Raw genomic sequence first — 25,806 nt, 5'->3', positions numbered from 1 at the left:
TGAAAATTATGAAAGTGGATACTAATGCTACCATTTTTGTTTTACAAGCTACTGACTATTTTTTCAGACTTGTTTATTTTTGTCTAATCTTTTCAGTGCCTCTGTGGAGCAATTGCTAGTGCACTGGACTTTTAGTAAAATGGTAAAAAGCATCCAAAGGTGGTGGGTTGGAGTCCAACCAGAGTCAACTTTGGGGTTGGGGTTGACAAAATGGTTAAAGTGTTAACCTCACAGGCACAAAGTACAGGTTTTGATTCTCACCTCTGGCAGCATGGCTAGGCTTAAAAGGTCCCCTGGGGTTGTTGGCCTAGTAATCACCTATGAAAATCTTTTTGCATTATCACTTTTATTTGCATTACTGCTTGCCAGGTTACTATGGGTCATGTCTTACGTCTGTTTCAGTCAAGGTGTAGGGCAATGGGCCATTAGTAACTTACAGCAAATAGTCTGAAAGACGTTGTTCTAAATTATTAATTCTCACATTTTTTGATATCATAGACTGTATACATAACAGGAAAACTATGTTTTTGTAAAACAGTATTACAAACAAAGGTCTTTATTTTGTTAAAACAGATGTAAAACCATTTTAAGCTGGCAGAGCACATGTACATGACATAGAAGCTTTTAAGGCCTCTATCTCAGCACATTGACTTTCCAACTGTAAAAACCAGAAATGTATTTCTTTTCTTAGAACTGCTCTAAATGCATTTTATTTAGTGAAATGATAAGCCCCCTCTTATGACCATTTTTTAAATTTTACTTATGCTTTGTTGACTGGGTTAGTCCAATAGGCCATGGCTTCTTTTCAGTGGAGAACTAAGGTGGTATTCATATTGAATGGTTGAAATCTGACCTGGAAACCTGAGAAATTCCCCTTCATTTTTAAGGGAGGCACTGGATTCAACTTCATATCAGAAAGGCAAAGCAGAATGGAACCAAGATGGTGGCTGAGCAACAGAAGCTGCAACAAGTATTAAAGTTAGTGTAGTACAACTGAAGCAATGATGTGGAAATTAACTGTTTTGTAGCCAAGAGGGCTGGATAATTTGTTTTTTTGGTAAATCCAATTTAGTAGAAGGTGATGAGTGACAAAACTCTGCTGTAAAGGGGTAAGTCATTTGAGAAATGTACACCTTTGTAGGGTACAGAATTAGTAGTGACAGGTACCGTGACACTACAGAGACCGGTAGAAAAGACTGCCGATGACCTGTAGAAAACTGTGCATGTAAATGTTCATTCTGCTAGAAATTAAAGTACAGATGGACCGAGTAATGTATCAAAGCAATAATATACAAATGTTGCAGCATATGGAGACAGAAATATTAAGTAAGCACTGACACTGCAAAAAAGTGTGCTATCATAAGAATTAAGTCTAAAATATATAAATATATATAAATATAAGAAAATACTGTGTGTAGCATTACTTAATTGTGCTTTTGGTTTTTATGGCATAAGACATTATATAGTTTATTAACCTTGGCAACAAACAGTTTTGTAACTTATTGTCTGAGACACTGGTTCTAAAGTAATAGCTTTTTGTTGGCACATGAGATTAAAAAATCCATGGAATGAATATGTTTTCATAGGTTAAACTGTGCTGTTAAGAAATAAATATATATTCAGTTTTGAGCAGTTATAATAGAAGTAGTATACATTATGACATATTTAAATATTGTATTTTGCTCATATGTGTTTGTGTGTGTGTGCATATATTTTATATATATATATATATATATATATATATATATATATATATATATATATATATATATAGAGGTCTCCTACAACTGCCTGTGTCGCTTGCTGTCAGTTGTTCCCATAACAAATAGCATGCAATGTTGCAATGTCAGTTGCTCTCTTGTGCAGGTATGACTGACAGGTCATCAGAATGCTATAAAAAAGCAGAAAAATGTGTCATTGAATTAACCCTTTCCTTTTAGTACAAGGTAGTCTTAAAAAGGAAAGGGTTCATTCATTGATTCACTTTGATCAGCTGTTTCTAATGTAATCTTTTAAATAAGTTTTTTTAAGTTTTTGACATGGTCTAAAGAAGTTCCTTTTGGAATGAAAGCGCTTACCAGGTTTATGTAATAAAGTTTATACTTTCATGGTTCGTTATTGCGTTACATTTATAATTATCTCAACTGATATAAAACACAATACTTTAAGTAACATCTTAGCAACAAAGTCTTCACAAGTTCTTTATATACATACATATGTAGAACTCCACAGTCATATTGCCCGACTTCGTTATACGCATGCAATATCCACTACTTTATGTGTGATTAATGTCTAAAGTCTGTTTTGTAACATGCATTTAAAATACAGTAAGAAACTCTCTTCTTGATGTAAACAATTAAAAGCCCATTTCTGCAATACACTATTAAAAGTCCATTTCTGCTGTATACCACTCCAATATAGTAATAAAATCTGTTTTTACCACACAAAATTCAAATATAGTAAAACTCATAAGTCTGGCAGCTAAAACATGCTGTGCTCAAACTCAAATTCAAAATGAGCCTCATCACATGCAGGTAAACAGGAAGCTGAGTTACTCTAGGCTAGGAAATTGCTTGTAAGCAAATGGAACATGTGTAGATTTAGTTGACCCAAGCCACACCCTTTTCTGTTTTTTTATAGCACTCTTACAACCTATCAGTCACACCTGCACAACAGTGCAACTGACACTGCACGCTATTTGTTGTGGGTGTAATTGGTTGCAATTGGCTGACACTTCAGGCTATTGGTTTTGTGAGCAATTGGCTGCAAGCAACAAGCAACTGGGATTCAAGCAAATGGTACACAGGCAGCTGTAGTAGACCCTATATATAGACTTTTATCTATAGCCATAGAAAGAGAGGGAGAGAAGATAAAATATGAAGGATAATTATAATACATGGACACGAATGTGGAAATGGGAAGTTTTATGTAAATGGCATGAGAGGGGTATTAAGATATTGGGTTCATCCTAAAAACATGTTATTTTTGCAGTGTGCATTCGCATTTAATTAATTAGCGTAGTAAATGAATATGCTAACAATGAGGTGAGAAGAAAGTGCATGGTATAAATGACTGCAAATTGGAACGCAGAAAATGTCACAAGTCAGAACAGTTAAGGTTTAACTTTTTTATGCAAAATTTACCTGAAAATGTCAATAATAAAGTTGAATGAAAGTGTAAAATGAGGGTAAATGGAGGGTGGAGAAAAGTTAAGATGACATTAAAAACAGAAATGAACAGAATATGCATGTAGAAAATGACAAAAGAAATGACAAATATGATAATATAGAAACTGATACAAGACAGGAGGACCAGAAGCAAGACTTAGATGTAGAAAAAATAGAGGGGGAGGGGTGAAGGAAGGAAAGAAATAAGAATGCATTGACGGAAAAAAAGCAGTGAGTGCTAACGAACAGATATGAACTGCTGAAATTTGAGGGAGGGGATAAATGTACAGAAAATGATGAGGTGGAAATAAAATAGGTTCTAAAGGTAAAAACTGTTATCAAAAGAAAAATAAAGGATAGGGAAATTAAAAAAATGAAAACTTTTCTGTAGGAACTACAAAGAAGGGAAATTCATGGGGTGAGGCTGGTATCACTAAATGTTAATATTATTAAGAATAATGCTATAAGGTTGCATGCAATAAAGTGGTGTGGCCATTTCATTGCATATATTATATATGTGGCAGATAAGCAATTTTTGAATACAGAAGGAATTCTTATGTGATAATTAAGCTTTCTGGAATTCATAGAGAGATAATTGCTCAGGAATAACATTTTTACTAAGAAATTCAAATGTAATCATATTAGATCACAATGGTTAAAGTGGGGGGATATTTTACTGATGTTAGAATTAAAAGTAAAATCATTCAGAAAAATTAAAAAATTGAAGAATTGTTTGAATAAATTGAACCATCTGTGATTGCTAACATGAGCATAGCAATGTGAGGGGACTTTAACTGTAATTTAAGTAAGGAAAAGAAAGGGAAAATAATGTAAGATGTAATGAATTGTCAAGAATTGCTGAAATGGGAAAATGGGAATTCTGGAGAAAAAAGGGTATTCTCTTATAATGTAGTAGTATTAAGAATGAAAATATAGTATGCTAGAAAAACTGAAAGAATGTATGGGATGGTTGTAAGAGAACTAATTTTATAGATTATCTTGCAGTATGGATTAATTCTGGACAAAAATGAAGATGTTTTGGTAGAATACAAAGACATAAATAAGCTTACAGGGGAGTATATAAACCAAGACATTTCAGACCAGGAAAGAAGGCAGTTATGGTGTGATCACTTAATACTTAGATATTTTATATGCTTTGAACTGAATGGTGATTATTATTTAAGAAAATGCTTAAGAATGTTAATATAAGTGTCAAAATAATACATAAAAGAGAAAAAAGTTAGTTATAAATTCCTGACTAAGGATTTTGATGAAGTATTAGAAAATAAAAAATGCAAAATAATTAATGAAACAGAAATTTATGAAGAAAATAAGGGATGAATAAAGATGCTGCTGTACAATAGAGAAGCTAAACTGGAAAAAAAGAAATGTCTCCATTTTTGGTAAAATTTATAGGGACTTAGGGAAGTATTATATGCATGTTGGTTGATGAAACTGGTCCAAAGGTTTACAAAGAAAGTGAAATCATATACCGAGTAGTAAGATATGTCAAGAATAGGTACAGAGCATGCTCGTAGGTGGTAGGCCTTGAATGTAGTGTGAAGAAAGTAAACAACATTTCTGAAAGTATTACAGAGAAGGATGTTACAGCATAAGTGCTAAATAATGTTCTGAAGTAAGACAGAATGCTGTGTCAGGAATAAACAGCATGGATTACAGTGATTATAAAAATATGCTGCAGCATAAAAAGTGAATAATTGTAAACGTTTTCAGTGAATGGAAAGAGTATGATGTATGGGAGAAAGAAATTATTGAAGATGTATTGAGATTTATCTAGAAAAAAAGGGATAAGGCAGATAAAACAAACTTGATAGCAATTACTTAATAATAAAAAATTACAAAATTATTATAAAAATATATTTTAAAATATTTGAAGTGGTGTGGGGGGAAATCTTTACAGATAGCTTGTATGAAGTTAATGTAAAGAAATGTTAATGCTTACAACACAGACAAATGACAGAACATTACATGATGGAAAGAGAGCGGTAGATGTGACAACATCATACATCAGTAGTTAAGCAGTTATATGATATTTTACTATGCATGGGATACATGAAAACGTGGGTAAATTGTTATAATTAGTGGTCGTGTGGGTTTCCTCCGGGTACTCCGGTTTTCTCCCACATCCCAAAGATTGGTGGATTGGATACTCCAAATTGGTCCTAGGCATAAGTGAGTGCATGTGTGCCTTCCATGGAAGGTTGGGCGCCAGGATGGCAACTCCACACTGTAAAACTCCACTGCCAATCATGAGCGGACAGGTGATCTGCTGTGTCAACCCCTAACTGGGAAAAGCAGAAAGAAGAAGAAGTATATGACATTGGAACTGTGAGTATCATAATGGATGGATAAAGAAATGGAGAAATTAATATGCTAAGTGGGTTAGGCAGTGCTGCCCCATAACTAGAGTTCCTTTGCAGATTACTTTTAACATTCTGGTATCATCTGTAAGACATAAATAATAATTTGGCATACTGTATTATATTCTGTATCCACTAAGAGTGAACAGACTTTTGTTTAGGATGGAGAAGGATGTATGCATCTAGAGCACAGTTATATCAAGCTGTCTTTGAACCAAAAAAATCATACATATTCTCCTGAAAAAGAGAACTTTTAATTAGTGGAAACACAGCATGCTCAAAACTCTGTGTACTGCTGTTGCAATGTGGCAAGATTAAATTCAGCTTTTATCTGCATTTAACTAATTGAAGTTAGAATGGTAGTTTTGGACACATTCTCCTCTGTCTGAGCTTTCAAGTACAATTTCCTAAAAGGTTTATGAAGAAACTCTCAAAAGAAGACCAATATATGAATATATGGCCTTTTACATGTGGGTTGGTTAAATGCCTCAATGTCTTGCCTGCTTTTTGAACTCCTCCTTTCCATTTCTCCTCACAAAACCTCCACAGACAATGATGAAGCTGTCATTTAGATCTTCGACCTTAACTACAGTGTCTCTGCTGAGACTGCAGGCTTCAGCATCAGTGTCATCGATGCTGACTCTGCCACTGACAGTAACAGTGACATATCTGGCACTGATGCTGCCAAATAAACAGGGACCCTCAACTTTGCAGCTTGGAACTAAGCCTTCAGCAATGGCATTGGTCTTGGTCATGTCAGGAATGACCATGTTGTTGCCAGAATTGACTTTTCAGTTGCCAGTGTTGATGCTCTTGACAGTGACTTTAAGGCTGACTGAAATCTGAGTCTCAGAGGTCTGGGTCAGGCTCTTGAGGTCCTTCTCAGGGATGGAGTTTTTGGTCTCGATATCTGTCTCAATGGGGTTTGGCCTGGCCACCAACAGCTCCTTAGAGACTGTGACATTGCTGATCTTGACAACGTCACTGCTGCTTTCTTTGCATGACTCCCCTTGGTATCGGCCTTGTGCAGACACCTTCATCTGACTGACACTTTGGCTCATCACTGTACCCCTTTGGAGGACAGAGAGTTTGAAGGCACTCTACTGGATGTCCTCATCAAAACCCTCTTCTTTGTAAGCAAGTATAAGTAAGTCTACAAAGAAACATCGAGACTCATCCAAACCTGCAGTGGGAGAATACTGAGAAAAGTACAAGGCACAAGCAGCCGCTTCATGTTCTCTAATGACCCCACGGTTAGGGAGACTTGGAAAAGATGAGGGAAAAAAGGGAATGGCCCACTGATCCTACTACCTCACCTCACTGCATCCTGTTTCTCCACCCCCACAATATAGAGTCACATACATTGGTTAGATTAGGACAACTGTCAAAAGACAAGGATTACTGGCAGGTGAGAAAAATCTCTCTAGTGAGAACCTGAGGCACTTGGATCAAGTCTGGGCTTTTTGCAGCAAGAGTTGGAAAGGAATCCACAGCAATTTCTGTTTCAGAATGATCTGATATGACCCTTCTCCTCAACTTTTTCTCCTTATGTTTAACTAGTAAGGTTTCATGTCTGGGAACACAAAGACTTGACCCTGAAGCAAGGCCCATGGTGCTTGATCAAGGTTGAATTATTACCCTTTAAATTCTATAAACTACCGCATTTTCTTGTGCTCCATGGGAAAAAGTTTAAAAGCCTAGTAAATTTCACGGTAGTCTCTAAAATGCTGTTCACTTACACACAACATAGAAAGCACTTATTTGTCAAGGTATGGACATCTTTTCCCATAGCTACAATGAGCAACCAGAAACAGAATCAATAACAAATGTAAGGAAGAAAAATTGCTACAGCATCTGATTAGAAACAGTCATCGCATTCACAAAAACAATGCTTCCAGCACTAAGGACCTTTTAGAGTTCAGTCACACACCTGCCAAATCAGAAGAAAAACAGGAAGAAAATGATCTTGTGACTGCAGAATTCAAGGTCAGAAAGAAAAATGACAAAGAATAGATAAAGCAACTTTCATGACACAAAAACTGTAAATGTTACTTAAACATTTAACTCAAGTTGCTTCGGGGCATACATGAAGCAACCTTCTTATTGCATGGTAAAAGATATTTGGCTGTGGTCCTTCTTCACACAGAATTCTGGGTAAAGGGAAGGAACCCCCCCCCCCCAATCACAGACTAACCTATTAAGCTTCATTGTCCCTGCAGTTGTACTAAATTTCTCATATAATGCTACTTTCCTACAGATTGCAATCAGTAAATCTGCTGATTTATATATTTGTTTTGGAACCTCTTAAGCACCAATGCTTGACTTTTCAAAATGCCAGCTAGCTAATAACACTGGCAAGATCTAGTGTGTTGTTTTCCTCCTTTATAAGTTAAGCTTCTCTATCATGAATACGATACACAATTAGCAAGTGGGCTAAAAATGGCATCCTTTCACTACTCTTTCAGATGTGAAAACTGAGAGGATGCGGCACTAAAAAAGCATTCCTTTCATTTTGTGGTGAGTTAAAAATCCTTACTCGTGTTTCTTTTGCAACACAAAAACAATCATGATAAATCACAAGTGAGCTAAATTTCTTTGAATTTAAAGCTGAACTACTTGATCATTTAACTATAATCTATTAGACGACTACAAATGTTATGAAGAACATGGATGAGTCTAACAGGCACAATCAGTTCTGGATGCTTAAACTGAAAAAAACTGCATTATCTTCTTTGTGGAATCTAATCAATTTGTCTTCCCTCCAAAGGCCAGTGACTAGACCAAAGCTGTATGGTATGGTAGGTATGTACCTGACTGCACCTGTGGCACAAAAAAGATACAAATTATTCACAACCCCATGTGATCATCACAGGAGTCCTCTAAAGTGAGTTGACTATTGGATTCTCTTTCCAAGGACCATTATAGGAGCTAATAGGGTATCCCTGCACTAACAGAAAATAATTTTACTAACCCCATGAACCCAGTTCTTGATTCCATTAAAAATGGAAGAACCATATCTGCAAACAAAACAGCAATGATAAGGAAACAAAATTGTACACTTATAATCTTAACAGGTAGATCCCCTACAATATATACCTCTGGGAGGAACAACCAGCCAAAACCAAAATAATAAACCAGGCTGTTTTGTTAGCACTTCAGTTTATGCCAAATTGAATCTGGTACCTCAGCCATTCGTCTTCTCAGGATAATAAACCAATGGCATGAAGCCACTTTTATTCAGGTTAGACCCAGTTAATTGACACTTAATTATACAATTACTCAATAAATAAATAAAATTAACTTAACCAATTTGCAACACTCAGCCACAAACAGGAGGGTAGGTGTATAAAAAGTATCAATTGCTGAGGACCTTCTTTAAGATAAACCGATATCTTAAGTACTCAAGTAGTTTTTGCAGATTACTGCAAGAAACTCTTGGCAGTGGCTTTTCTGTTGGGTAGAATCCTGCACAGTATTCCTAAACCTTCAAAGCACAAGGGAGACAGGATCAAGAAAAATGAAATGAACTTAATAACTCTAATCATGAAATACAAGGTATAAAGGAAAGCTCTACTTTTGCAAAAGAGATCTAAAGTCCCATACAGTACACAGTGATAAGCAATTAAGCACATCACTGATATCTGCCATGGATAAAATCATGCAGACAGCATTACAAGTGCCATCCACTTCTGTAGAACCATGATTACATGGGCCTGTCAATGAGTAGGAGGATGGTGTTTGACTTTAGGACATACTGTGTAACACAACAAGATTTAGTATGGTAGGTGGGTGGGGAACTCAAGGCCATCAAATCCAGGTTGCAACCCACTATACCACCAGCATTGTAATGCAGCAATTGCATCACAGGATGGGACTCAGAATGAATGACTGTGAATTGCATTAAAGATGTTCTTTGTACTTTGCTGCTCATATGCATAAATTCTGTGTGCCAGTGTCTCACAGCTAGGTACTCTACTGCCTATGAATCACCTGTGCACTGCTTCTCTACATTCTTCTGTGTACTAACCACATTCACTGTGTACCACGTCCGTAATTAATGTTAACTGAATAGAAAAAATGACCCAAGTTATTGTAGGTATCTGGAAACTGCAGTGCAAGATGAAAATTCATTGCTACCAAAGCAAAACGCAGAGATTAGCTGTTGTATAATTAGTGTAGCAGCACCTATATTATGTTGGTAAGTAATCTGCTGGCAAGCATTACAACACACTGCCAAAGTGCCATTTTGGGAATAATATTACACAGGATGGAAATGTTGGCGACCTCATGTTTAAAAAGGTTAGTCATAAAAAAAAAAAACTAAAATATTTTTGAAGTACAGGAAGTCATCACTGAAAATTTCTATACAACTGAAAAATCAAACTGGGTAGGAAAGACAGAAAAAAGTGTCAGAGGTCAGAACAAAAAGTTATTTTGTGTACTGTACTCTGTTTAGTGTGCCAGCTGTTGTCTGAAGGCCGCAATAGGCATTGTGACTAGCCTTTATAAAATAACTGTAACTCTGTGTTATGGCAGCCTGCCTCAGGATTTCCATCTTAATAAAATCTCCTCCAATCCTTAGAATATTTAAGCAAAATTAATACTACAGAAACTACTTGGCATTATGCGCCTTTTTAAGGCATGAAACTTCCCAACAAAATGCAAATTACTGTGACAGTCTAAAGATATTAAAGCACCTTTAAAATTGTAAAAATTAAGTTACCAAAGTTAACACGACATATCATTATGTTACTTACATATACGAATTGTATAATGTATTTAAAAAAGTCCCCAGAATATTATATATATTAGACAATTGTCTACAAGACACTGCATTAAAAATTGTGCTGTTTCTGCACAGTAAAGGACTGCCCTGATTAAAAGAACATGCTCAAGTCTGTAATGGGCTGTACTCAATTATGCATGTTTCATGATGTCCTACTGATAACCCCAAAAGCTATTCAATACCCTGCTTGGATGTCTTGGCTTCTATCAGTGTACATCACTATTCTTCACTGCCTCCATTTGAATGCATCAGTAATATCAGCATACTCCCTACATCCACATCCTGGAGAATTTTCTTCTAGTGCACCACTATAATGTTACTATATTCTTAGGTCCTCATTTTAGTTTCTTGTCTTAGAAACCCAAAAAGTACTAAAATAATAGATTAACATTTTGCCAAACATGTACTACAGTCGTGCTTTCTCTCCCCACCCCTACACCTCACTACAAATCTACTAGTGTTCAGAAATTCAGTTTTCCTCTCAAAAACTTATGAAACCTTCTCATAACACTTTCCGTGTCCTAAACTCCCTTAGAACTAGCATTTAAACACATATTTCCTAAGTCCTCCAAAGAAAAAAATTAAAGGTGTTTGGTCTCCTACATGTCTACGTGGCCTGGAAGGTGAACACAGTGGTTCAACTTTTCCATTTCTATTCTGGATTTAAAGTCCCAAGGGAAGTCTTGAAGCCCCTCTCTGTAGTTCTCTTAACCCTTGTGTCACAAGAAGTAGAACATTAAATACAAAAACAGAAAAAGTGAACTGTGGTGAGTCATACCTTTAATTGGACCAAGTCAGCAAAAAATGGGCAACTTTAACTGTATGTCGCGTTCATGAAGTGCGGTGCAGTTTGTGGATTTAGCTAGGGATTCACGTAAGTGGTGTTCTTGTAAGGGTATTGGGTAGGGATTTTAGTGCGTGCGAGTGTGTGTAGTGGTGAGTTTTATGTGTTTGTGTGTTTAGTGTGACCTCGGAGTTAGTATATATAAGTAGCGGGGGCATGGGGGGCACAGCCCCCCACAAGGGGGGTGCAGGGGTGCTTCCCCCCCACTTATAGGTAGGGTAGGTGTGTTTATTTCTTGTGTTGTGTTTGAGTGTGTTGTTTTGTTTGTTGTAGTGTCATTAGGTAGGTATATGTGTGCTTGTTTGTGTGGTGGTGTGTGTATGTGAATGATCACGATTTTGAATTTCGCAGTTGTGGGTGTCGTTTTTTTGGGCTTTCGGCTTTACAGTATCTAGATACTAAAATTTGGTATTTTAATACTTTGAGATTATAAAGTGAATCCATACACACACACACACATATATATATATATATATATATATATATATGTATATATATATATATATATATATATATATATATATATATATATATATATATATATATATATATATATATATGAGTCTACTTCACATGATCGAATGCTCAAATTCCATAAGGTCGAGACCATATGATCGAACATTTGAATGTTCGAAAATGTGCAGTAGACCTGCAAAACACAAACAACAAAAAATAAACTGTGTATAGCAGTGGGGCAAGCCCCCCTGCACCCCCCACACCTCCCGCAACTTAAAATACCAACTCTGAGATCGCACTACAGCGAGGACAAGGGGAAATCTCCTGGTCCACACTATATGACAATCCCTGTTCAGAACATCAAAGTTTTAAAACTTTGAACATATGGTCTTTGATCATATGGGTTTCGAAGTTTTAAGATTCGAAATTCTGAAGGGGACCCATATATATATATATATATATATATATATATATATATATATATACACATTTATATTATAATACGTATTACTGACCATGGGATGGGTAAGATCAGTCTAACTGCAAATGGGACAGGTTAATTCAAGCAGCAAAAGTGAAAATGGCTAGGTTTAAAATGGCCAGCAAGTGTAACTAGCCTAGTACTTATGAACCTGTATTTGATCATAATGAAGGAAAAAGAGTAGAACAACATGACATGTAAAAAGGCTTATATAAATGAATCTAGTCTGTTTCTGAAATGTATTAGAGTCACTGTCATTTTTAGCATACAAAGACTGTGTGTGTGCTACTATATTTTTTAAAGTTACTGTGTTTTGTTTGGTTGTTTGTCGAGGAATATAAATTCATACCAAAGGCTGATAATTAACTGGGTGAGTTTGCTGTATGAACAGAACAATATGTTCTTTACTTGACCTATTTCTTTGAAGTTCAGTTACTTGCTGATCTCTTTATTATTTCTCAATCAAATTTTAATTAATTATGTTTGTATCAGGATTATAACAGTATATCACAAAAATTCTAGCTAGCAACAGGAGTGCAATAGCTGGAACTAGATTACTGTGGTTTATTTTGCTTTTCTTGTACAATAAATATTACTCTAAGTATTTATATTCAGTGGTAACCTTTGCACTTTAATTAATCTCATCCCTATCAAGTACTATTTCCTTCTATCAGCTATCCTGTCAGGTTTGCAACAGTAGAAGTACGCTAACCCTGTTGAAACATTATTTGAAACCCTGCCTTAAACTACCTCTTGGTAAACAGACCTGCTAAAGTTATAACCTGTAATTACGCTGTATTTGTTCCATATCTAATGCCAACCTGGGTCTACAGCACTATCAGGAAGCCCTAAATATTAAACCCATCTCCCTTATGTTCTAAAACTTAAAGCATAACAGATAAGTGTTCCCAACCTCCAAAATAGTGAATTGAATATTTTAAAAAGTATAACATACTACACAAAGCCTTACTATATTCCTTGGCTTACTAACCTTGTATTTGCAGGCACTAAGATCCTTGTGTTGGTTAAGCCCCGCTACTCTCGCCCTTGCTATGCTCGGGCTCGCTCTGCACCTCTCCCTGTCCCCAATTCCCACCCACCCCCAGTATTGCTACACTTATAACCATAAGGCCACACCTCTCCTATCTGGACCAATCCACTTTGTACACCTCTTTTAAACCCCTCCCCCAACCTCTGCCTTTAATTCCATTTTGTACTCTATATCTTGGCATCTTTACTATAACGTTATTAACTCTGCCTCTTACTATTACTTCACCCAAAACCTTGCCTGTCAATATGTTACCTCTTTCTCTATTATCCCTTATGTTAACGTATCTCTTCTCTATGTATGAAAATCAGCATTATCAAGGATTTCATTATCCAGAATACCAAACCAATACCCATCCTATAGCTAATATGGAAGGGTACTGTATTTCTTCCTGCATCCTACTCCTTAACTGCTATAACATATCAGCCTATTAACTCTAGGTACATCAGCCCAAAATCCAAACACTACCAAAAAATAATAAGCAAATTCCTAAAGCTCATTATAAGCTTACACTTTAAACTCATTATGGATGAAGACATCCACCCTAACCCAGGCCCTTCAACTCTTGATTACTCCACTGCTCACATTAACATCACTACCAAAGGATTGTCAATAAATAGGTCCCCCAACTTCCTCTTAGCTTTTCATCTAAATATTAGAAGTATAAATAGTAAGTTACATAACCTGCATGCCCTCTCAGTAGTCCACTCTCCTGATATACTGTGTCTAGCTGAAACCTGGCAACAACCTCAGATAATGAAATTTTACCTCGGGGTTATAACATACTTAGATTGGACCGTGCTACCAGGAAGGGAGGAGGAGTAGCTGTACTCTTCAAATCAACTCTAACTGCTACTATCAACCCCATACAGGTCAATAATGCAAAACTTCTAACAAATTTTGGATTAATAATAACAAAAGCATAAATATTGTCTGTATTTACATTCCTCCAGAGAATAATGTCACAACCCTTGGAGATATCCTCCACTGGTTAGCTAGTAACTATCCCCAAGAAACCATAGTACTTGGTGATTTTAATATAGACTGGAACACCTGTTCCTCAGAATCTCCCACTATCCATGTTAACCTATATGGGTTTACACAGATGATATCACACCCACAAGGATAGACAAATCTAATCGCAAAGAAAGTATATTAGACTGGATACTTATCAATAGTCACCCCCAACTGTATACGTTTGGGAGTCTCCCCGATGACCTCAGTGATCATCTTCTCACCTATATAATTAAACACAAAACCAATAATCCCCACCAGCCCACCTATATAACAGTTAGAAATAACAAGAACTTTGACCCTATCAAGTTTCAAGAGGAACTTAATCATGCAATTGGTCTTCCCTGAAACACTCGCTCCTAGAGGAAGCTGTCTCTTACTTTAATAAAAAATTCCATACCTGACTCCCATGGTCCTGCCCACTCCATTAGGACTAAAACAAAAACTGTGCCATGGTTCTCTAATGAAACCAAATCAAAAATTTCACTTAGAAATAAGGCATGGGCCGGGTGGTGTACCACTAAATCTCCTCAAGCTCAAAATAAATATTGGCAATTAAGGAATGAGACTAAAAGAGCCATTTTACTAGATAGACAAAACTACTACTTCCATCTTCAGAAGAGTAATGAAAAAAACCCTCAAAAGTTTTGAGCAGGTATAAATAAACTACTGCACCGAGGACAAACCACCAGACCAACTCCTTCAGCCTCCCCAGATAAACCTTCAGAGGATGTTGCTAATGACTTTAATAGTTTCTTTAGTGAGACTATACAGGCTCTAGCCAGTAAACTCCCTATAGGTTCCTCTAACTTACAGCTTCCCATTCCCAGTACCCAGTACTCCTTCAGCCTCCTTCCAGTCTCCACATCTATTATCTGTTCCCTAATCAAAAAACTAAAACCCACATCCCCATCTGCTAATCTTCTCCCTGCTGAGTATCTGCAAAAAGCTGCAAATATCATAGCATATCCCATTTCTATTCTAATCAATTGTAGCATATCAGAAGCTATAGCCCCTCTATCTGGAAAACTTCTCATGTCATACCACTCCATAAAGGCGGTAGTTCCACCGAACTCTCCAATTATAGACCTATAGCTATCTTATCACCACTGGGTAAAATTATGGAAAAGTGCATCCATAAGCAGCTTCTGCACTATCTAATCCAGAACCACCTACTGGCTAAATCTCAGCATGGCTTTAGACCACATCATAGTAACACCTCAGCCCTTCTTACCTTCTCTGATGCTATTAACTATAACAGAAACATTAACAAACTATCCTCTGCCCTTTTTTGGATCTATCAAAGGCTTTTGATATGGTTAACCACCAACTACTTATTTCCATTTTGAATGCAATTTTCTTCGACAATCATTTTCTCCAATGGTTCCAATCATATCTCTGCGATAGACAACAAGCTGTCCTATGGCAGAACAAACTATCCCACCTCCTTCCCAACACCCTTGGAGTCCCTCAGGGATCCATTCTGGGCCCTCTTTTGTTCTCCATTTTCATTAATGACCTCCGTACAGTCATTCCAAAAGCTAATTGTATTCAATAAGCAGATGATGCTACTTTGATATGCTCTGCTATCTCCCAACCAGTATTGCAGACACTTATCCAAGATACATTTAACATAGTCGAAAAATGGCTTTCTGAGCGTCATCTAATTTTAAATCCAAACAAAACAAAGCTTCTACTTTTCTCTCCCACTCAAAGGCCCTCTGTATTACCCTTCTCCATTAAATCTAATAATGGTACCACAATTTCTCCTGATTATTGCACAAAACGTTTTGGTGTTTTGCTTGATAACAATCTTAAATTTGATAAGCATGTCAACGAAACTATCAAAACCATCAATAAAAAACTTGGCACATTATACAGAATTAAAACATTTCTTACCCCACCTGCTAGAATTGCCATAGCTCATTCTCATTTATTCTCTACCGTTTTGTATACCTCCCCTTTACTCACCAACTTAAACAAAAGTGATCTTAATAAACTCTCCTCCTGTTATAACCACATAGCTAGATTTGCCACTGGTAAGCCTTATAGAACACATCATTGTAACAACCTAAACTATCTTGGTTGGCTAGAGCTACTCAGCCTATTAAAGTACAACCAACTAATAATTGCTCATAAAGTACTTAACCAACCAGATAATACACCTCCTCTTAAAAATATTATATACCCCCATTGTAACCTTAGACCACTTCGCTCATCTAATAGATTGGTAGTCCAAACTGTTAAATCCAAAAACTTTGCTGGCGACTCTCTGTTTGCCAATTCAGTCGGTAAAACATGGAACTCACTGCCTGCTGACATCACTCTAGAGACCTCCCTAACACAATTTAAGAAAAGTCTCAAGCAGTATTTACATCGCATTGGTTATGTTCTTGCTCTAAACCTGACTAAATATTTGGAAATACTTTTGTGCTAATACTATTCAATCTGTTATTTTAAGTGTGCTACACCATAAATTTGTTAGATTGTATAACTCAAATGTCAACTGAGTCTGTAAACTTAGCTAAATGTGCATTTTTTGTCATGTTTGCTGTTGTAATTATCTTTGGAGCTTTTCTCCCTGGGCCTCCACTGAAAATGGACATGTATCCAGTCGGACTATCCAGGTCAACAAATGTAAAATAAATTAAAAAAAAAAAAATAAAATATTAATTGATGATGACTAGGTATACAATAAGCTGCTTCTGAGTGGTTGATATTTTCTCCCATTGAAGGGATTTGCCTAAGTGCTAGGGAGAATAAATGCATTATTTATTTATTTGCTTTCCAGCCTTGGGGTATGAGTTTATATTATCATTTTATTTGTGCTGCATTTTATTTATCACGGAATACTCTAATACTTTTCATCATCCAGATCGATTTTTCCTCCCATACTTTTATTTTTCAAAAAAAAAGGTCTGTTAATACTTCTGCTCAAGTCTAACAATTTGCTACATATCAGAAGTATGCGACTCAGTCCTAACTTAGAAAAATGAAGTGCCTTTGCACCTAACCTTGTAGTTTCTGAAGTGGGGCTACTTCCCATCTCCACAAGTTATATAAACTAAACATCACTGTAACTCAGACATAAGGGGAATTCCCAAAGGTATAATAGTTTTTCACACTTAGTACTTATTCTCCCTAATCACATTTACATTTTCAAAGTTCCAGGGGAATACAATTAGACTCCTCGAACTTTTAGTGAGAACCTCCCATATATATATATATATATATATATATATATATATATATATATATATATTTCTATCTCTCTCTCTCTTTTTGAATTAGAGTTAATGTAATTGTCTTTTCATTTCTACATTTTTTACCTCCCCCCAACACCTTGCAGTTCCTACATTATCGTATATTTTATGTACACATTTTTCAGCCTTTTCCTTGTACCACTTTAGATGCTTAAAGCCTACAAATTTGTTCCATTTACTGCGCTCAATGTGCTTTGCTTCCATAACTGGTACTATGCACTATATCCACCTTTAAAAATGCAGTGCCAAATATTTTTTTTTCAGCTTGACCATCACTTGATCAGATCTATCTCTCCAGGTTCCAGCCTCCTCCCCATACCCATTGATGTGAGGCGATGGGACTGGTAAACCTTCTCTTAACATCAGCTACTACTCCTGGCTGAGGCCATCATTAGCAGGTTCAAGAAGGTGGCACAGATGGGTAACAGAAGCAGCATCATACATGCTGACAGGTGTTTCAAAGTTTATCACCTGACCTGCCGCTCAGTTTGCAGATGTTATGATTTATTTAGGCTGGGATTGCAATGAGGTGTGGCCTGTGAGGATGTGCCAATACCAGGCCCTATAACAGCCACACCTACTCAACTCTCCCCAGCATGCTCAGCTGAGCAATCTCTCTGAACCCTGATGCCCACCAGAACTCAATAAGGCAGTCATTGTCAACAGCAGGTGCTGTCTCCCTCAAGGATGGATATGCTTATCCTCCCTAACAGCTGTGTCAGATGCCAGAGTTGCTAAATGAGCCAAGTTGCTTGAGCCATATTCAGGGCTTTATCTCTCCATGCCAGAGCTACCAGTATGCAAATAATGTAAAAAGTATACAAACACATTTGATGACTTAAACCAAAGCAATTATTTCCTTTGTACACTGTTCATGAGAGTTTCTGTTAAAATGATGTGTACGCCCAAAGGCCTTGTATTAAAATGAGTAATCTCTGGACTGAGTCATTAATTCATTAAGTTATTCTCCAGTACCATCACATTATAGTATGTCATGTCATATCATATTCAGGGTTGTAAAGAAGCCAGAGCTTATCCATCAATCAATTAGCATAAAGCAGAGAACCAGTCCTCTGCAGAATGCACATATAAACTTATCCGCACTCTTCACAGATCCCTATGGGCAGTTTGATGGATAACCATTTTCAACTCATCAGCATGTCTTTAAGACAAGGATAGACACTGAAGAGTCCACAGAAAACTCATGTGAACATTGACAGGACTTGCATCTGACTTCATATATCAGGTATCTCAAACAAAAGCTGAACCAGGGAACCAAAATCTGTGCTAACCACTGTACTACATCTTTGTAATTAGCCTTAGTCAGGTGTCGAATTACCGAGCAGTATCTTTAAATATTTCTTCTCAGTTTTCAATCTTTGACAGCTTACAAGTTTCAGGCATTTACATTGTAAACAACAGCATTTAATTCGTACTCATATTTTTCTCATATGAAAGTAAACCTAGAGGAAATCCTGATACTTACAACTCCAGAATGAGCACAACATCTGTTCTGTTTTCAAAAACATCGTGCAATGTAATAATATTTGGATGCAGGACATGTTGTAGAATATTTACTTCTCTCTCAATTTCCTCACGTTTTACTCCACGTCGGCTGCTTCGACTCTGTCGTTTCTTAATGAACTTAGCAGCAAACTCAACTCCTGAGTTTTTAGCTCTACACTTCTTCACTACGGCAAATTGACCACTGAAATGAGAAGGATATGGTATTAGTTAGATAACTGACCACTGTAATGAGAAGGATACCGTATTACTTAGATAACTGACTACTGTAATGAGAAGGATACCGTATTACTTAGATAACTGACCACTGTAATGAAAAGAATACCATATTACTTAGATAACTGACCACTGTAATGAGAAGGATACGGTATTAGTTAGATAACTGACCACTGAAATGAGAAGGATATGGTATTACTTAGATAACTGACCACTGTAATTAGAAGGATATTGTATTACTTAGATAACTGACCACTGAAATGAGAAGGATACGGTATTAGTTAGATAACTGACCATTGAAATGAGAAGAACACTATTACTTAGATACAGAACAGAAAATCAGCTTGCCTAGTTATGGGATCTCACAATACAATGCAACACACCCAGTAGAGTAAAATATAAAGTAATATTTTGCAATACCATTTGGTACAGGACATAAACCAGTAAACATTACCATTATAATACAGCATAAAATAAAGCAGCTCAGCATAATAGACATACACTACGATGGAAGACGACCAAACCAGACCATCAGTTAAGCTATGTCAGACAACAACTAATTGCTTAACTTCAAATCCAGTTCAGCAGTTTTTAGAAAAAAACACTGTGCACGTGAGTCTTGGGGATCTGTTTGCTGTGATGATTAACATGGAAAAATCAGAGCTAGTAAGTAGCTGGTGTACACCAGATGTTTTACACTGGAAAAGCGTGTCTAATTTCATGCCTTAAAAAGCCCTAGGATTCATAGAGAATCTCAGATTGCACAATAAAGGTTAACTATACAAAACGCAAATCCTGCAAGAAACAGTCCACAAGAACCTTGACAAATAAATTAATTTTAGCACTGGTTATGGAGGGACACTATGCATTCATACTGGAGTGCTGATCATCAGCACAGAGGTCATCTGCTTACCCCTCTGCTGATGACAGGCTACAGGGTGGAGGGAAGTAAATCACTTTGCTTTGTGAATCAAAGTACATAAAGACTCCACAGTCTCAAACCACCATTTCATATTATACAATATGCAAACTTCCATTACCAATGTATACCAAATTTATGAATTCTGGTTAAGGAATTGCTTGATAATCAAGTTTAGCCAAGAAAATAAAGACTGCTTCCAAGCTATCAGTTATAAACGGTATGGATTAACCATGTGATAATACACATATTTCAAGTGCGTTAGTCATTCTCATTTATATGGATAAGAACACACAAATGAACACATCTTTATATACATATATTTATCAGTGGTAGTTGATTGCAGCCTGACACTGTTGAATGTACATCTAATATTAAATAAGTGTTTTTTGTAGGGAAACAAAATCCTGAACTCCTACAGAATTATTACAGGATAAACTTAATTACAATCAATATAATAAAGACTTTCAGTCATGGGCTAAAGCATCTATTTTTTTAAATAATGGTAAACTGCTACTTTCACTTATCTTCTTACCTACTCAGATACTTCACCCTTCCATTAACAGGTACTTTCTGTTAATTTCTGCATTTAGTATTTGTCTCAAGATTTCTTCAGAACTACTTATGGGATAATGTATATTTTGTCTAACATTTGCATATTTAATCAAATTGCATTATACTGTACGTACAATTTTATAAAGTATTTTATCTATATTTATTTTACACTATTTCCATATTTTTGTAATGTGTCAGCAACTTATTGTAATCAGTACGCATTTTATTTGTACTCTTTTGCTGCCTGATTGCCCCAGGTCATAGCAGGAAAAGGTCCTTGTACACTTACCTGGTTAACAAACATCAATAAGCTAATAAATAGATCTCCTTCAGCAGCAAGTTGTATGTACCCGACAGCAGTAGGGAGTTCCAAATTCCTACAACCCTTTCTTATAACCAATTAAGAGTTCTATAATTTTTCTTAAAAGTTCTTAACAACCTCAGTTGGTTGTGTTCTCTATTTATTTTTTAACACATTTATTGAATTATTACTTAAGATATAGCCAAACATACATTTATATAAAAGAAAAACTATGTCAACATGTTCACAGTTACAAACATTGTACATCACATACATTCTTTTATACAATCATCATCAATCCGATATGACATACATTGTTCAGTTACTGCCTTCCCTTAAATCTCACTATTCCTCCTAAAAAACATTATTCTGCATGTATTGTTCCCACAATTCCCACTTCTTTTATGTAATTTGCTCCTTCCCTTTTCTAAAGATTCCACTTTCAGTTCTTTTGTTTCTGTTACAATATCCACTACTTCAAATACAGTTGGTTTAGACTTTGATTTCTATTTTCCAGTAATTGCTTTTTTGGCAGCCACCAGAATTAAACTTAACAAGGTCTTACTATCTCTAGACAATTCAGATACTGCATTCCAGTCAAAAATTATAATTTCCTTAGTTATACCTATTTGCTTACCCAATATTTTAGACAGAGTACTATGTAGGGAATTTTTAAAATATGCCAACTCATTACACTCCCAAAACATGTTCCCAATTACCTCTTTCTTCCCCATCACACCTCCAACATTTGTCATCTACCTGAGGAAAAATTATCTGGAGTCTGCTTGGGGTATAGAAATATCTATGAAAACACCTCTAAGGAAAAATTATAAAAATTGTAGAATTTGTTACATATTTGGGAGCCATACATATGCCCTCCCATTACTTCCATGTGAATTGTTAATCCAATCTATTTTCCCAGTCTTTTCTAACTTCCTCTGATTGATTCCTACTTTTACTGTGCAATATTTTATATACCCTTCGAATTATCCCTTTTTAAAAGCAGCTTCTGTTCTATATTCAATTAAAAACTCAGCCAGAGTAGGTATTTCATTCAGGATTCCCTGATCCCTTTCTCTTTGCCTATGTTCTAATATCAATCTCTGTTGGGGAAGGCAGTCTCTAACCTGCAGTCCAAATGTCTTATTGGCCTCTTCCCATTCCATTATCTTTCCCACTGTAGTTACTTGCTTCCAATAGCTTGGTTCCTTTGCCAGTTTTCACTACTAAATTCCAACACCCTCTTGCCTGTTCTCTGTATCCTGCCTAATTGCAGTCATCTGTATCAGCAGGATCTCCTTTCTCCATTGTTAAGTTGCCTTATTTCTTAGAATACTTTCTGCTACTTTACGAGTATAACATTCTGTGAGACTGTTATTGTCCTTAAAGATCTGCATCCAAAATCCCATTCTCTCTTTATTTCTTGAATTTTCCCTCTGCTTCATAATCATCACTTTCCACTTTGAATTATAGCTTTCTGCTTATGTTATGTATAAACTGTGTAGCTCTAAAATATCCATTCAAATCAGGTAATCCTAAAACACGTTGTTCTGTTGAAAGACTCAACATATCCCACCTGATCCTTGCCCTCTTCCCCTCTGAGGCACAGTCCTTCAATTCTTTATTAATTACAGTCCACAACTTCTCCTCTGGTTGATAAAAGTATGCCTGACCTGTACATAAAACTAAAGGGACTTAAACATTTTTACTACCTGTATCTTGCTATCCATATGCATAAACTTGAGCTTCCAGCTTCTCAAGTTTTATATCATCTTTTGTTTAGCCTCTTCCCTCATACCCTTATTTGCCAAAACAGAATCTTTTTTAAAGTGTACTCCTAAATTTTTAATTTTATTGTGTTCCCATAAATATGGGTATTGCTGAATTAATACATATGTGAGTACATAGTTTATAACTTTAGCCTGTTTTTTCTATTTAATTTTATATCTCAAAAAAACTTGAAACTGTCTCAGAATGTTCTACAACACTGAGATGTCCTTTTCTGGTTTTATTAGGTACAACATAATATCATCTTCAAATAATGCCAACTTTTCTTGATTACCATACCAATTATATCCTTTAATTTCTGTGTCCCCCAACGGCTCTAAATATAATGCAAACAACAAAGGGGAAATAGGACACACATGCCTAGTTCCTCTGTTCAGACAACTTATCAGAGAGAAACCCTTCACTTTAAAATTCCAAATTAGCCTTATTACTTTATCAAGGAATGCAAATGTTTCCATTGCCCTACTCATAAAATCCCAGCTTACTTTATCAAATGTTTTTGCTCCATCAAGACCCATCAACAACAGCAGTATTTTCTTGCATTCTGCTTCTCTCTACATCATTGTTTTATTAATGTCAAAAATTTGCTTCTACTCCACATGATCCATATTTATCAATTTTGATAACACCCTTGCCATTGTTTTAGCTATTATAGATATAAGCACTTCATAATCATGGTTTAAAATTCAAGTGGGCCTATATGAAGTTGAGTGTAATGGGTCTTTACCGTCTTTAGGTATTATAGCCACCACAGCTTTCTTCCAGGATGTTAGTGCATCCCCTTCTTTTAAAATACTGTTAAACAAAACCTTCCAGATCTTCATCACGTTCTTCCCTCCTATCTTTCAAACACCCACATAAATACCATCTATTCTTGAAGACTTTCCTACAGATTGACTACATGTCACCGTTTTATCTCCTCCTATTTTAACTGTTAATTGTTGAGCCTCATCTACCTCTAAACTTGGCATACTTAAGTATTCCATAAATATTTCCACCCATGCTTATTCTTGATTTTCACATTCCTCTGCCTTACACAAATTTTCATAACATTTCTGAAATATCTATAATACCTCTACAGAATCTCAGGTTACTTTTCTCATAGGTTCATAGGTTCATACTAGGCTATCTGCCCTAGGGCATTTCTAAGCCTAGCCAGAGTGTGTTTGGCTTTCACCACCCATTTTAAATTAATTTTGCTATGCCCTTTTTCGAGGTTAGTATACTGTGACTCTGTCTAACAGTGACACAGAAGTGATACCTGGGGTAAACCTACGATCTCCCATCCACTCATCAAGATTCCTCTTGAAGAGAGTCAATGAGGGACTCTGCCTAACCTGGACTGGGATTTTATTCCAGAGTGAAGGGAGCCTCTGGGTTATGAATCTGTCCCTCCAGCATGTCCTATTTATTTCAGTGCTGAGGTTCAAGTCTCTTGAGTGCGTGGCTCGATGGGATTTGGATTTTCTGAGGTGCAGCATGTCCATTAATTCCGGTTGGACATGGCTTTATACGTCAGGCACAGATCGCCTCTGAGCAGGCGGTATGCCTCTGAGTAGAGCTGGAGTTTCTTTAACTGGGCAGCATATGGCATCTGTTTGAGCCCTTTGATCCTCTTGGTGAGGTACTTTTGGGGTCTTTCCAGTTGCTGCAGGTGTCTGGTAAGGTACATCCCAAAAGGGGCATTGTACTCAATTATGGGCCTGATGAGGGATGAGTAAAAGGCACAATGACCTCCCTGATCTAGATGTGAATCCCTTCATGATTAGGTGGGCTATATAAAATGTTTTTCTAACCACTTTGGCCACGTGGTTGTCAAATTAGAGATTGCTATCAACTTGGGTCCCCAGGTCCCTAATTACTTCTTCTGTACTTAATGGATTACCACCTATGTGGTAATTTGTGGGCACTTTGTTTTTGCCAAAGGGATGACTATACACTTTTGGCGTTTAGCTTGAGGCCATGGCTCTGGCACCAGTTGTCTGTTTCTATGAGGCCCTTTTGGAGGATGCTTGTGTCGGCTGGAGAGTCGATTATGGCACCCAGTTTGCAGTCATCTGCGAACTTGGTCAGTCACAGTCCTTCCGTGTTGGCCTGTACCTCCGAGAAATATATACCGAACAAGAGAGATCCCAGGACTGAGCCTTGTGGGACGCCACTTGTAACTGGTTTGGAGTATGACATGGCTCCAGCAATTCTAACCATGTGGGTTCTGTCCTTGAGCCAGTTTGCAACCCATCTAGTGACATAGGGGTTTATATTTAAGCTGGTGAGCTTATCTATAATGCCCAAGTGGGGTATTGTATCGAAGGCTTTTGTGAGGTCCAGGTAGGCTGTGTGGACCACCTTCCACTCGTCAATGGCCTTCATGACTGTTTCAAAGAAATCGACCAGGTTTAAGAGGCAGGATCTGCCCTTAACAAAGCCGAACTGGGTAGGATCCAGTGTCTGTAGGTCCCCAATATCTTTATTTATGAGGTCCATGATGATCCTTTCCATAGCTTTAAAGACCAAGCTAGTCAGGCTTATGGGGCGATAGTTTCCAGGATCCGTTGAGGCACCACCTTTGTGGAGAGGGACCACTGTTGCTGTACGCCACTCTTTGGGTACATATCCTGTAGTAAGGCTGAGATTGAACAGTAGTTTTATGTTTGGGTTTAGCTCTTCTTGGAGTTCATGAAGGACGCAGCCCAGGACACCGTCTGGTCCCATTGATGCTGTATTTTTTGCTTTGGAGAGGGCGGCTCTTACCTGAGCATCTGAGATGTCAGGGGGGCAGCACTCTGCTGAGATAGATATTTGCCCTTTTGGTGGGGAGGGGGGGGAGTTTGCGCTGAACCTGTCAGCTAGGATGTTGGCAATGTCTGTGGGTTCGATGTATTTTTTATCATTTTGGACTAATTCTGAGCATATCTGGGAATTCCCACCCAGGTTCCTAACATAACTAAAGAAAGCCTTGTGATTATCCTTAGTATCCTGTGCAAATTTTCTCTCGAAGCTGACCTTAGACGATATTATGAGTGGCCGTAGTTTTTTGCTAATACTGATCAGAGATGCCTTCCC

General features: G+C 36.9%; 1 protein-coding gene across 2 annotated transcripts in view; it reads right to left on the bottom strand.

Annotated features, from left to right (window-relative positions):
* Window positions 1–25,806, bottom strand: part of DAPK2 (death associated protein kinase 2) — a 1,192,346-nt gene that overhangs the window by 448,447 nt on the left and 718,093 nt on the right. For both annotated transcript variants that reach the window (XM_044077737.1, XM_044077738.1), the window contains exon 3: window positions 18,927–19,148. In XM_044077737.1, coding sequence (XP_043933672.1) covers window positions 18,927–19,148 — 222 coding nt within the window. The remainder of the gene's footprint in view (window positions 1–18,926; window positions 19,149–25,806) is intronic.

This window comes from Protopterus annectens, chromosome 7.part0 (assembly GCF_019279795.1).
Source record: "Protopterus annectens isolate FY-2018-M chromosome 7.part0, PAN1.0, whole genome shotgun sequence".
Lineage (NCBI taxonomy): Eukaryota > Metazoa > Chordata > Ceratodontiformes > Protopteridae > Protopterus > Protopterus annectens.
The sequence above is the reverse complement of the archived record's forward strand: the minus strand, read 5'-3'. Positions and strand labels throughout refer to the sequence as shown.